Here is a 13,288-nt window from a genome sequence, read left to right as displayed (position 1 = left end):
TCCTGGTTGCCTGTCTGCACTGGCTTGCCACGGCTGGCGTAACGAAGCCCTATGCACACCGGGCGGTTTAAACAACAGACATTGATTCTCTCATGGGTCTGGAGGCTGGAAGTCTGAGATCAGGATGTCAGCAGGGTTGGTTTCTTTGAGGCCTCTGTCCTTGGCGTGTAGACGGCTGACTTCTCCTCGTGTCCTCCCCTGGTCAGCCCTCTGTACGGGTCTGTGTCCTGATCTCCTCTTCTAACAAAGACACCAATCCTATTGGATTAGGGCCCAGCCTAACAGCCTCATTTTACCGTAATTGTCTCTGCAAAGGCCCAGTCCTCAAATGCAGTCACATTCTGAGGCCCTTGGGGTTAGGGCATCAACATACAGCTTTTGGGAGGGGCCCCCTTCAGCCCATAGCACTACCTCTCACAGTGTGAGAGCCAAGAGGACTTTACACTTCGTCTCCTGCAATCACTGTCCTCTGGATCCCTGAAGTGGTTGACAAAAGTGTGTAAAGAACTCTGGAGTGACAGGCTATTCTGAGAACCCTTTGCCTCCACCTCCCCCTGGAAGCCTTCCCAGATTTCAGGGCTGGTGAAGCTGCCCACCTTACACGCCCCACCCCTCTGCTGTACTGCATTGTAGCCACCTGCCTGCATGCCTCTCCTCCTCATTAGGCCGTGGGCCCCTCGAGGGCAGGAGCCCTGCCTAAGCATTCTCTGTTTATCCAGTGTCCTGCCTAGGACCTGGCTCAGACATGTTTACCTAATGGAACTGAAGCCACACGGTTGGCTGCCATCTTGTTTTTCTTTTCAGAACCAAAGGCCATTTCTGTTGTTTGTTTCCAGACAAATAGGAGAGAACTTAATAGTTCCTGGTGGAGTGAAGACCATCGAGGCCAATGGGCGGATGGTGATTCCCGGAGGGATCGATGTCAACACGTACTTGCAGAAACCGTCCCAGGGGATGACCGCTGCCGATGACTTCTTCCAAGGGACCAGGGCAGCTCTGGCAGGCGGGACCACGATGATCAGTGAGTTGCACCCCTGCCTTGGGCACATGGGCAGTGACTTCGGTTTGTCATCACTGGCAGCAGCAGAAACACCATGGTCTCAGTCTACACCAAGCACTTTGCTCAGGGGACCAGTTAATGTAATCCTCACCCTACAACCTACCATAAAGGCTGGGCCGCTGGTGGTACGCAGAGAATTTTATAGGCAATACAGACATTTAAAAGTTTAAATTATTTTAATGCATTTGAAGATAAATAATTGGCACATGATGGGTATTATTGCGTAAGGTGAGATTGAAATTAACATTTAAATTTTTAGAAACCATGAGCTGATTTGAAGAAAAATAGTGAGGAAAAAATGTACAGATTGTAGGAAGATAAAGCAAAAAATTCCTGAACATGGCTAAAGTTTTGGGACCAGGGATACAGGTGTCCTGAGGAAAGATGGGGAAGTAGAGGCTGAAACGAGTTGCTGCAGGGGACGCACTGGGGAAGGGGTTGTACTAGTCAGTGTTGATGCCGTAGTGCTGGGATAATGCTGCATAACGAGCAGCCCCCAAACTTCAAGTGTCACTTGTTTTTCATGGTCAAGGATCTGAGGGACTAGGAGCAGGACAGAGTGAGTCTGCTTCAGGATGTGGGTTGGGTTCGGACCGGCACCACAGAGCTCCCACCGTGGAACCAATGACCAGCTCAACTATGCCCTTCTCCTGGCAGATGGCAGACATGCAAGAAGGGTCTGGTAGAAACTTGCCATCCCTCTTACCACTCATGTCTTCACCTACACACTGAAGGTCTGTTGGCCAAAGCAAGTCACATGGCTGAGCCTAAAGTCCCTGGGATTGCACTCTGCCCGCCATGAACCATGGTGAAGGTGGGGCGGGGAGCAGGCATTGTGCACAAACAGTGCCATCTACTACGGAAGCTTCTGGGGATGCCGGATTCTTCTTTGACAGCATTTTGCAGTCTCCTGTGTTTTTTTGAAGTAGCTTTTCTTTCTTGGATTCTGTTTTATTTTTTTTAAGATTTTATATTTATTTGACAGAGAGCGAGAGCGAGAGAAAGAGAGCATGAGCAGAGAGGAGGGGCAGAAGGAGGAAGAGGGAGAAGCAGGCTCCCCACTGAGCGTGAATCCTGACACGGGACTCAATTCCAGGACCCTGAGATCATGACCTGAGCTGAAGTCAGACAGTTAACCGACTGAGCCACCCAGGCGCCCCTCTTGGATTCCATTTTAATAAGTGATTTAAGTTAGTAAGCAACAGTTGATTTTCAGTGTTCTTTCAACTGCTAGGCTCTCTGCGTCCAGGCAGTTCATCTCTGAGCTGGCCAAACCCTGCCCATCTGTCTCCCTCCTAGGAACCCGATTGGAAGTCCACCGGGCTGGAGCTGGCCACCGTGCGTGGAGCTCATGCATCAGAGCCGCCTCGTCCCCCTGAGCCAGGAGGGGATGGCCCAGCTCAGGAGGCCCCACAGTCCCAGTCCCTTCTCCACAAGCCAGCCTTTTATCTGCTGGTTGGGAAAGTGGGAGGAGCCCAGATGCTGGACCTGGATGGATTTGGACTCGGACCCCAGCTGACCGGGTTTGGTCCTGATCGCTGCCACTCAGCAGCTGTAAGCTTGTGGGCCGTACTTAGCCTCTCTGTGCCTCAGTTTCCTCATCTGTAGGATGGGCTTTATCACCCGAGCCTCCCCTCAGCACAGCATCGCTGGAAGACATTCCTGAGGTTCCTGGGTGTAGTGCATGGCACAGGGCAAGTACTTGGGGACAGGAGCTCGCACAGCTCTGAGAGGCAGAGACGGAAGTTGCAGGCTCAGGTGACCTGTGTGGAGTAGAGGACAGAGCCCTGGATGAGGAGTCATGCTCTCCAGGGTCCCCACTTTGCTCTTTCCCCATCATCAGCCTTGAGACTCTTAGGGGAGGGGCCTCGTCCACCCCATTTGGAAAAGGGTGGATTTCAGTGTGTTTCACGGAACCCCAGGAACCTGTGAAAGCACCAGGAGGACCATCGTGAGGGGCGGGGAGGTTCTGAGTCCCTACCCCATGCTGTCACACCCAACAGATACTTAGTGATGGTGGCTCTGTGCCGGGCACTGTGCCAGGTGTGGGGGAGGCAATGACCAAAGCGGACACGGTGCTGGTGCTCCAGTGGTTGCAGTCTGGTGCGGAGTCACGGTCACGTACGACTATACACACGTCTATGATCTGTGACTAGGGCTACAACGGAAGGGGTGCACAGAGCTTTGAACGGAGGGGCAAAGTGCTCAGGAAGGCGTCCCTGAAGACACAGCATTCATGCGGGGACCTGAAGGATGAGTGTGAATTCCCTGGGTGAAGAGGGTGGAGGCGAGCAGAGCTCCAGGAAGAGGGAACGGCATGTGCGAAGCCCCGTGATGGGAGAACCCAGCTTGCGTTTAAGAGACTGACGAAGGCCCATGAGGCAGGAGTGCAGAGACTCAGGGATGGGATCGTGTGAGGTTAAGACTGGAAGATGAGGGTGGTACTGATGGTCCTCGATGGGTGAGGCAAGAATTTTGGACTTTTTCAAATGGGCACTGAGCAGGCATTGAAGGATTTTAAGCAAGGAATGATGCGATCCGCTTTGGGTTTTAAAGGGACCAGAATAGAGTGGCCTAGATCGGATGTGGCTGGACCGGGGGAGTGATTGCAGGAGCTCAGCTGGCAGAAGAGGGTGGTGAGGACGAGGAGTGTGGCCATGAAGGTGGACGGCAGTGGACAGCTCCGGGGTATGTAGGATGGAAAGAGAAGTACTTGGCGATGGGTCCGCCATGGGGTGCTTGCGAGAAAGGAAGTGTCAAGAATGACCCTTGGATCCTAGCTGTGGAACTAAGGTCGTATCCTCACAGCTGAGGAGGAAGCCGGGACCAGATTTGCAAGGGGCGGGGGGACGATGTTGCATGAGGTTTGGGACGTGTTAATCTTGAAGAGCTTTTGAGTCTTCCTGGTGGAGAGGTCAGGGAAACAGCCAAGGTCAGCGTTCTGCAGCTAAGAGGCAGTGGTAGGTTTTAATGAACAGCTGCATGAAGGACGTTCCAGGACCAAACCGCAAGGAATTTGACCATTTAATGGCCAAGTAGAGGCAGAAGAGTCTACAAGGAGACTGAGGAAAAATGGCCACAGAAGTAGAATAAAAGCCAGAAAACCATGCTGTCATGGGAGCCAAGAGGAGGGAGTGATTTACTGCGCCCCAGGAGGTCCAGTGCAGCCAGGACTGGACGTTCCCATTAAATCTAGAGACATGGAGATTGAATTAGCAGAGGCTGAATATTTACATGGGTGGAGGAGTGAGCTGGCAGAGAATAAGGACTACTCTTTATAGATGTCTGGCTGTGAAGGGTGGATGTTAGGGAGACAGGGCAGTAGCTAGAAGGATATGCAAAGTCAAATGAGGTTTAAAAGTCAGGCGTTGCCCCTTTCGTTTGCTTTACATTTGAGATCTCAGTTTAGAAAGCGGTGATGACACTAACACTGGTATAGTATATAAGGTCTTGTGCACCTTTCCAGCTCTGGCAGCATGGAGCAGTGGGAAAGGGTTGTGAGGGTTTAATGAGGTAATATATGGAAAGCCTGGTGGCAGTGTCTGAGGCATGGTAAGCATTCAATAAATAATTGTGATGTTGCTGTTGCCAACGATGACAGGGACAGTGGGGGTGGTGATGTCACTGCTGATGGTTATGGTAATGATGGTGACAGTGATGGCAATATTGACTGATGATGGTGGGAGTGATGATGAAGAGGGTGCTGATGGTGATGATGATGATGGTGATGGTGATAATGGTGGTGGTGGTGATGATGATGGTGATGATGGTAATGATAGTGATAATAGTGATGGTGATGATGATGGTGATGATGATAATGATAGTGATAATAGTGATGGCGATGATGATGGTTGTGATGGTGATGGTGATGATGATGGTGGTGGTGATGGTGATGATGATAATGATAGTGATGGTGATGATGATGGTGATGATGTGGATGGTGGTGGTGATGATGATGGTGATGATGGGATGATAGTGAAGTGGTGATTAAGGTGGTGATAATGATGATGATGGCAATGGTGATGATAATAGTGATGATGGTGATGATGATGGTGTGATGGTGATGGTGATGGTGATGATGATGGGGTGAAGAGGCTATTTGAGGCTACCATTAGAACAGCTTGGGTCCTATGTATTTTGGAATGTGATGCATATTTTTCTTTCACAGTTGACCATGTTGTCCCTGAACCTGGGTCTAGCCTGCTGACCTCCTTCGAGAAATGGCATGAAGCAGCTGACACCAAATCCTGCTGCGACTATTCCCTCCATGTGGACATCACAAGCTGGTACGATGGTGTTCGGGAGGAGTTGGAGGTGCTGGTGCAGGACAAAGGTCAGTGAAAGCCTCAGAATGGGGGTATAGTTCTGGAATCCCTGGTTCTTTGGTGGGTCTCAGTATGTGGAGTTAAAAATCCCTTTATCTGCATTAGTGGCGAGCCCAGCTATGAGCTGCACACTGCCGCAGAAACAGTGGAACAAGGGGATCCTCTTTAAGGAGTCTGTCTTCTTCTCCTTCAGGCCCTTTGGAGGTATCTCCTGTTCACAGAAGAAAACCTGATTTCCTTAGCCTGGCACGCAAGGCCTTGCTGATCTAGGCTCATTTCTCTTTCTCTTCCCAAACCCATCTGGGGTACTTGTTATCCTGGATGCTATCCCCTGAAGCCTGCTTCACCGCTGGGTCTGAGCTCAGGCTGTACCCCCTGCCAGGAATGCCCTTTCTTCTACTCTGCTACTGAGCTCAACTAGCACCTTCTCCAGTTTCCCCAATCAGAATTGCTCGTTCCTTGACTACCCGTATCAGGTTACTCTGGGGGCACCTTCTCCATTGTTCTTGGATTATGGGATCCCGGTTCTCTGTTTGGCTCGTGTGTTAAACCCTGAGCTCTATGGGGTGGGGGGAGGGATTGTGTCTATCCGTCTCTGTATCCCACCCCGGTTCCCTTCTGTTTGGACTCACACCAGGCCTCCGTGCACAGTGTAGACACTACAGTGTGCATTGTGTTGAGGTGAATTGAACTGAAGATACATGAAGCAAAGAACAAGAGAACAGAGTGAACCAGGGCGGGAGCGGTCAGTCGGGAGAGGCCGTTCTGGACGCTCTCGGAAGAGGCAGCCTCAAATGGAGGAAATGCTTCAAAGAGAGCTCAAGGGGGTTTTCAATTTTTAAGATACATGTGCTGTGTTTTCTCATTATAAAAATACGTTCACCACATTATAAAAAAGTCAGAAAATCAGGAGAAGGAAACGTTTTTTCCTTCTTGGGCCGACCCCCAGTCACCACTTAGATTAATGTTAAGGATTATTGCTTTCCACTCTGTCGATTTAGATGATTTTCTCCTTCTATAGTTATACGAGAGCAGTTATCTGGAATCCTTCTATTTTCACTTACCATTTTATGAGTAATCATTACTTTTCATTAATAACTTTTTAATGGCTTGTAATGTACAATGTAATGGTTAACTTGCTTAGTTATTTTCTTTTTATTGGGCACTTAGGTTTTCTGTTTGTTCTAACTGTAAGTAGTGTTACAGTGATCATCTTTTTTTTTTTTTTTTTAAAGATTTTATTTATTTATTTGACAGAGATAGAGACAGCCAGCGAGAGAGGGAACACAAGCAGGAGGAGTGGGAGAGGAAGAAGCAGGCTCATAGTGGAGGAGCCTGATGTGGGGCTCGATCCCAGAATGCCGGGATCACGCCCTGAGCCGAAGGCAGGCGCTTAACCGCTGTGCCACCCAGGCGCCCCGACAGTGATCATCTTCATATATAAACGTTTGTTTGCATTTCTAATTGTTTCCTTAGATTTCCAGAGATGGAATTACAAGGTCGAGGTTTTAACATTTTTTCAAGCTCATGACACTTACAGCCAAATTGCTTTCCTGAAAGATGCACACATTTGCATGCCCACGAGCCCCGTGTCTCCGGCTCCTTGCATGCTTGTGCCATTGGGTCGTATTTCTTCTACAAAATCCTTGCAAATCTGATGAGTCAAATTCAGTGTACCACGGTCCACAGCAGATCTTTTATCGTTAATTACGGTAAACATTCTGCGTACCTTTGTGTGAATGTCCGGTTATATTCTTTGCCCACCCACGAGTTTGGGGTTTGCGTGTCTGAGTCTCCATATCACGAAGGCACTGTCTCTCCATTGCAGTTGCTGTGAATCACATTCTTGTTTTGTCCGGAATCATAATCCAAGGGGATTTACAATTTTGTATCTCGCCTTTCTCATGTAACGTTAAATTCTGAGCAAGTTCCCGTTTACCCCGTGGGCTTCCTCACATCAGTTTTAGCAGCCTGACTGTGTATGGGGACGTGCAGAAGGGTCAGGTAGAGCACCAGGATCCCAAAACTGGCTCAATAGAGTGCTACAGCTCTGTGGGGGAGGGGCACTTTGTGGGGTCCTATATTCTGCATTGCTTTAGAGGAGGACGGAGAGTTCTCTTCCCTTGACCAGACACTTGCAAGGAAATGACTTGGGGAAGTTTTTAGGTGCATTCGTGGTTTTAAATGTCTGACGAATATTATATAATGGTTTTTATTGATCTAAGTTTCAGAATTAGTGCGTGTTTAGTAAGAAACAACATGGAGGTAAAAAGTGATAATTGGGTGTTTGTCTTTCCAGGCATCTTTCCTATTTGTGCAAGTGCGTCCACGCTCACACACACATAATTCTTATGAGCAGAACTATAATGTGCATCCTCTTGCCCCATGCTTTTTTCACTCTATAAAACATCACAGACGACCAGGCCCCTCCACTTAGCAACTGTGTGACCTTGGGCCAATCACTCAACCTCTCTGTGCCTCAGTTTCCCCATCTGGAAAATAGAGGTCATAAAAAGGTTGTTATGAAGATCAGATGAGAGGGTATATATAAAGTACTTAGAACACCGCTGGCCCCTGGTAAGGATTCTGTATTTTTAATTATTAGTTTTATCATCATTCCGTCATTTCTCCTAAGACCTCTGGAGCATTCAGTTTTATGGAGGTACTGGGTTAATCTCCTTCCTATTGGAAAATTTTTAAAAATTGTGTTGTCAGGGCTCACAGGGAGCAAACTCTGAGAAAGAGACCGGCATGCAGGACATGAGTGTGGATTAGTTTCCTATTGCTGCTCTAACGAGCACCCCCCCCAACTTCTGGTTTAAAACGACCCGAATGGCAGCTCTGGTGGGAAATCTGAAGTGGGCCTTAGGGCTGAGGCTGAGGTGCTGGCAGGGAGGGCTCCTCTGGGGGGCCCCGAGGAGAGCCCTTCCTTGCCTTTCCCAACCCCGACAGGCTACCCACGTACCTTGGCCCCTGACCCTGATCCTTCCAGCCAGCGCCTCCCCCCAGGTTGACTCTGCCTTCTCCCCTGCTTCTTTCCTTACAGAGGACCCTGGTGATCACCCGAGGCCCTCTCAGGAGATACAGGCTGACCTTTTACCTCAGGCCCTTAATTTAATCCCATCTGCAGAGTCCCTTTGTTGTGGGGGGACCGTATTCACAGGGTCTGAGGGTTAGGGCGGGGACGTCTTTGTGGGCGCCATTATTTTCCCTCCCACAGCGTGATCACAGGATCAACCCCTGTGAGCAAAGCCCAGGAAGCAAGATGGGCCACAGGGAGCTCTGAGACCTGGACACCCTGCCGTTGGATCCTGAGGGAGCCAAGGGGGTGGGACTTCAGAGCTCCCTGCCTGCCAGGCATTGGGCGCGGCCCCTCTGGGATGGGGCATGACCTTGAACGGAGCTGCTCTGTGCACAGAGGGTGGTTCACCCGGCTGACAGCGGAGGGTCATCTCCCTGCAGCGGTCCCAGCAGCAGCATGTGGGACGATCCCAGCAGTCGGGCTGCCTGGGTTCAAATCCTGCCCTTCTGCTTCCTGGCCATGTGCCGCTGGGCAAGTCCCCTCGCTGACCTCTCTGGGGTTGTTCAGTGGCCCCTCATCCGTAGCACCAGGGCTCTGGTACCGGGTGCAAAGCCCACTGTCAGCTCAGTGTTAATTCTCCACCCTGACGCCGGGTCTTTGTTGTCATAGCAACCCCAGAGGTAGGTAGTGATGGTGGGGGTGGCTTTTCTTGAGGTGCCACGGACGGTGAGCTGTAAGTCCAGCTGGATCCCAGGCATTGGGGACCTCATGCAGGGCTTGCTGCCCCGCGTGTCTCTTCATACTCCCCATGGGGAGAAAGAAAAGGGGTGCTCTCTGTGGGGAGCGGTCCTACTCCGGCCTGCCTTGGTGATGCAGGAGGAGGACGTGCGCCAGGGCCAGGGCCAGGGCCACGTCCACACTGGATGGGCTCTGTCAGAGCACCAGGCTGCGGTGAGAAGGGCTGGTGTCTGTGCGGCCACCCACAGAGGCAGGGACCGCAATAGAAGAGCTCTGGGCAGGAAGCAGCCTGTCAGTGTCTGGGGCCTCACTCTCCCCCCCCCCAAGCTCCCCCACCCCAGAACCTGAGGCGGTGTGGACCCTCAGGCAGGATCCTCAACACTTATCCCCCTCCCCTGCCGGGGGCTTCAGCCTGGTTCATTGTTTGCTGGTCCCTGGGCCGCTTCATCGTGGTGCACCTGAGATGTGCAGGCAGGTCCTAAACCAGCGTCCCTCAGGCCCTTAATTTAATCCCATTAAATTAAGGTGGAGGCTCATCCTCATCCTCGAGGGTGGGCTCAAGCAACCACACCTCCTGGAAGCCTTTCCTGCTTGCTCCGCACTCCAGGCTGGCGTCCGCTCGGAGCTCCCACGGCCCCAGGGGGGCTTCTCCAGCGGGGCTCTGGGCTCAGGGCTCTCACTGCCCTCATCTGCCCTCTGGCCTGAGAACGCTCAGGAAGAGGTGGGTTTTTTCTTCTCTATTCCTGGCACAGAGTGGCCTCCCGCTCCGTTGTCTCATTGGGAGCAGGAGACACTCAGAGTAGATCACGGTTCTCCTGGGCCAAGGAGCTCTTAGTAAGCTGCCAGTGCCCGGCCCCAGGCCTGCTGATCCCAGATTCCCGGAGGGGTGTGTTTGCAAAGCTCAGGTGTTCCGATGCAAAGCAGAGTCGGGACCGCTGGCTCAGGGCCTGCCCTGCACGCACCGCTGGCTCAGGGTTTTAGGAAGGACCCAAAGGAACATCAGCCTCCTGTGACCCCCAGGCCCGAGGTTGGGTCACAGGCCCCACTTCACATCCACGGAAGAAGACCCCAGGACCTGAACCCTCTGTTCTGGGTGGGCCAGCAAAGCGCCCTCCTCTGGGGCCCATTGGGTTAGCACAGACCAGCTGTAGGGGTCACGAGGACCAAAGGGTCTGAAGGGGAAACAAGATAAGAAATTCAAGGATCCTCAGGAGAGGCTGGCCCCTGTCCGGAGCAGTTGTTCTTGCCCCTTCTTTCCTGTTCGCCAGTCCTGTGTCTGAGGTTGGGTAGATGGGTTATAAAGGATATTGGTATCAAGGCTCCCAAGTGCACGGATTCCTTCTTATCCCCAAGGGAAGCAGCACTGTCGTGAGCCTTGGCTGAAGCCCCTTCCCCTCCCCTGTGCACCTGCAGCCCCATCATAACACAGGTGGGGTTGTTTACAAGCCCATCCAGCCCCGCCTGGTCTTCCTCCTTCCCAAGGTGCTCAGTGAATGGTGGTGACCTCAGGGCTCCAGTCCAGGCTCACCTTCTTGAGGGGCTCTCAGCGTCCATCGTGTCCTTACCATCCATCCGCCTGTGACCCCAGCCCCAGCTCAGGTAGGATATGGTGCCCAGGACGCCCCCAGGGGGCTCAGACTTACGAGGTTCTCCCAAACCCATTACTTTTGTGTGAACTCTAATATCCGTCACTCTGGGTCCCCATCTCCGAGGGGCCCTGTCCAGCCATCCAGCCATTCCCCTTTCTCCCTCCCCATCCATCACAGATCCACGGCTTCATGTCTGCAGCAGCTCGGCTCTGACTATGGGTCTCCCCCAAGTCCCTTCCCTGATGTGGGGCTCACTGTGTCTTGTCCGGATGCCTCCTTGGCCTCACCCCGGGTCTCTGGCCCCCCTCCTACCCCGCCAGTGCATTCCTGCCCCCGCCACAGATGTGGGATTTAAAAAAGCAGTTAGCATGAACACGTGTGGTGGCTCAACAGTGTCCCTAGGGTCAGTGCCAAGTTGCTCACATGGCTTTCAAGGGCATTTCCCCAGACGCTTGCACGTAGGAGAGATACTGCAAATTTGGGGGAGTTGACTGAGTTCCTATAAGATGCTCTTACTGACTTCTGTACCCCAAGTGTTTAACACACATCCGGCATAGAGTAGATTCTCAGTAAATACTTAATGCATGAATGACTAAGTTAGGGAAGGAAGAGAAGGGGAAGGGAGGGAAGGAGGGCGGAACAGGCCTGGTCTCCTTTCCTAAAGCATTTTTAGCACGCCACCTCTGAGTCAGAGGCTTGCCTGGGCATCCTGATGGTCGTCATCATTGGACTGTAAAATCAAGGGCAGGAAATTTTCAGGACGGGAAATCAATGTAGAGCTCATATAGTTCAGACATGGAAACTGAAGCTCAGAGAGGGACGGACAGTCCCTTCCCCGGTGTCACCCAGCAGCCAGCACTTGGACTCGGCTTTCTCCCACGGAGCTGCTGCTAGCACTTCTGGTGTGTGTGAGAACTGCAAGAAGCACCCTCTTGGGGTGATGCATGGGAAGAACGTGCCCTTCTCTCAGGGCACAGGCTGGGTGGCTGGGGCTCAGGCTGGACTTAGCCCCCTTGGACGCTCCCTTTGCTGGGAGCCCTTGTCCGGGGCACAGGCTGCAACTCCTCAAAGTGCTGCCCAGCCCCTGACCTCCTTGCCAGGTGCTCTTTACGCCGCACGCAGACTGCCACAAGAGCAGGTCCACGGCGCCTCTCCCTCTGTGCTGTGAAAGCCATCGCTCAGCGCGTGAATCCATCTTTAGATCAAGCAGTTTATGGCTTATTTTAGAAATCTCAAAATACAAGGGGAAGTTATTCTAGAAAACGGTGGTGCCAGCATGCTGTGTGGACTTGGCAGAGGAGAATGGCTGTGGGATGGGATTTTTTATAAACCTCCGACAGGGGAGTCCTGCCTGTTTTCTGAGCCACAGACCTGAGCCACTACTAATAGTACCTATTGGTTTTGTTGGATGCCAGCAGCATTTCAGTCTCAAATAGAAACTTTAATTTAGAAATAGTTGAAAAGAAGAGAGGAAAAAAAAAAGAACAAGCTCAGTGAAGAAGAGAGGAACTCACATTGGTGCTGGTCTGTGTCACTCGGGTCAAATGTTAGCCTGTGTCACCTGGTTATGTTCTAAGAACAGTGATACAAGGACCATGGTGTCATTCCACCATTTGTATGAACTTTCTGGATCTTTCTGCGGGAACTTACATTGTCTCTTGATCACATTGCCCTGTGTATTGGCTAGCTTTTGCCATGTAACAAACCACCCCAAACCTAGAACTTAAAATAATGATCATTAATTGCTTTATGACCCTGTAGTTGACAACTGCAGCTGGGCTCAGTTGAGCCGCCTGTTTCCTGATCTCGCCTGGGCTCACTCAGACATTTGGGCCTCAGCTGGGATGGCTGGGAACATGCACCACACGTGATCTCTCATCCTCTAACGGCCCTCTGGGACCTCTTCGCTTGGTGGTAAAGTTCCCGTGGGTGAACACGGAAGCTGAAAGGCCTCTTGAAGATGAACTTGGAACACACATCATCATTTCAGTTGCGTCTTGTTGGTCAAGTCAAGTCACAAGAGTATCCCAGATTCAAGGGATGGGGGAAAAAGACTCCACGTCTGATGGCAGGAACCTGGAAGAATTTGTGGCCATTGTAATCTCAATAGCGTCTCATCTGGCCACAATTAGTATCGTTCTCTTTCATTCAAAATATGCTCACCTCCACCCAGCTGCTCCAAAATTTCCATTCGGTTATGGCGTCAGGTTTGGAGTCCAGCATCTCATGGTGTGCGAGTATGTAGGGTCCAGCATCTCAAAGTGCGCGCGTACGTAGGGTCCAGCATCTCACGGTGCGCGCGTACGTAGGGTCCAGCATCTCACGGTGCGTGCGTACGTAGGGTCCAGCATCTCACGGTGCGCACGTACGTAGGGTCCAGCATCTCACGGTGTGTGTGTAGGGTGTACATGAGCTTCTCAGGGTGTGGCTTCTCTTGATCCAAAGACTTGTGCACTTAAGAGAGAAGTTATGAGTCTCCCCGCCCCAGGCACCCACGCACGGTGGTGGAGCGTGGACACGACAACTACAACAAATATTTCCGTTTGAAAGAGGG

General features: G+C 51.7%; 1 protein-coding gene across 2 annotated transcripts in view; it reads left to right on the top strand.

Moving 5' to 3' along the window:
• The window catches only part of CRMP1 (collapsin response mediator protein 1), a 71,584-nt gene that overhangs the window by 27,929 nt on the left and 30,367 nt on the right, over positions 1-13,288 (top strand). For both annotated transcript variants that reach the window (XM_045771395.2, XM_087864286.1), the window contains exons 3-4: positions 837-1,021; positions 5,229-5,393. In XM_045771395.2, the coding sequence (XP_045627351.1) occupies positions 837-1,021; positions 5,229-5,393 (350 nt within the window). The remainder of the gene's footprint in view (positions 1-836; positions 1,022-5,228; positions 5,394-13,288) is intronic.

The sequence above is a fragment of the Ursus americanus genome, chromosome 8 (genome assembly GCF_024610735.1).
Source record: "Ursus americanus isolate L20-20 chromosome 8, mUrsAme1.1.p, whole genome shotgun sequence".
Lineage (NCBI taxonomy): Eukaryota > Metazoa > Chordata > Mammalia > Carnivora > Ursidae > Ursus > Ursus americanus.
Note: the sequence above shows the minus strand (reverse complement) of the source record. Positions and strands in the feature narration are given on the sequence as shown.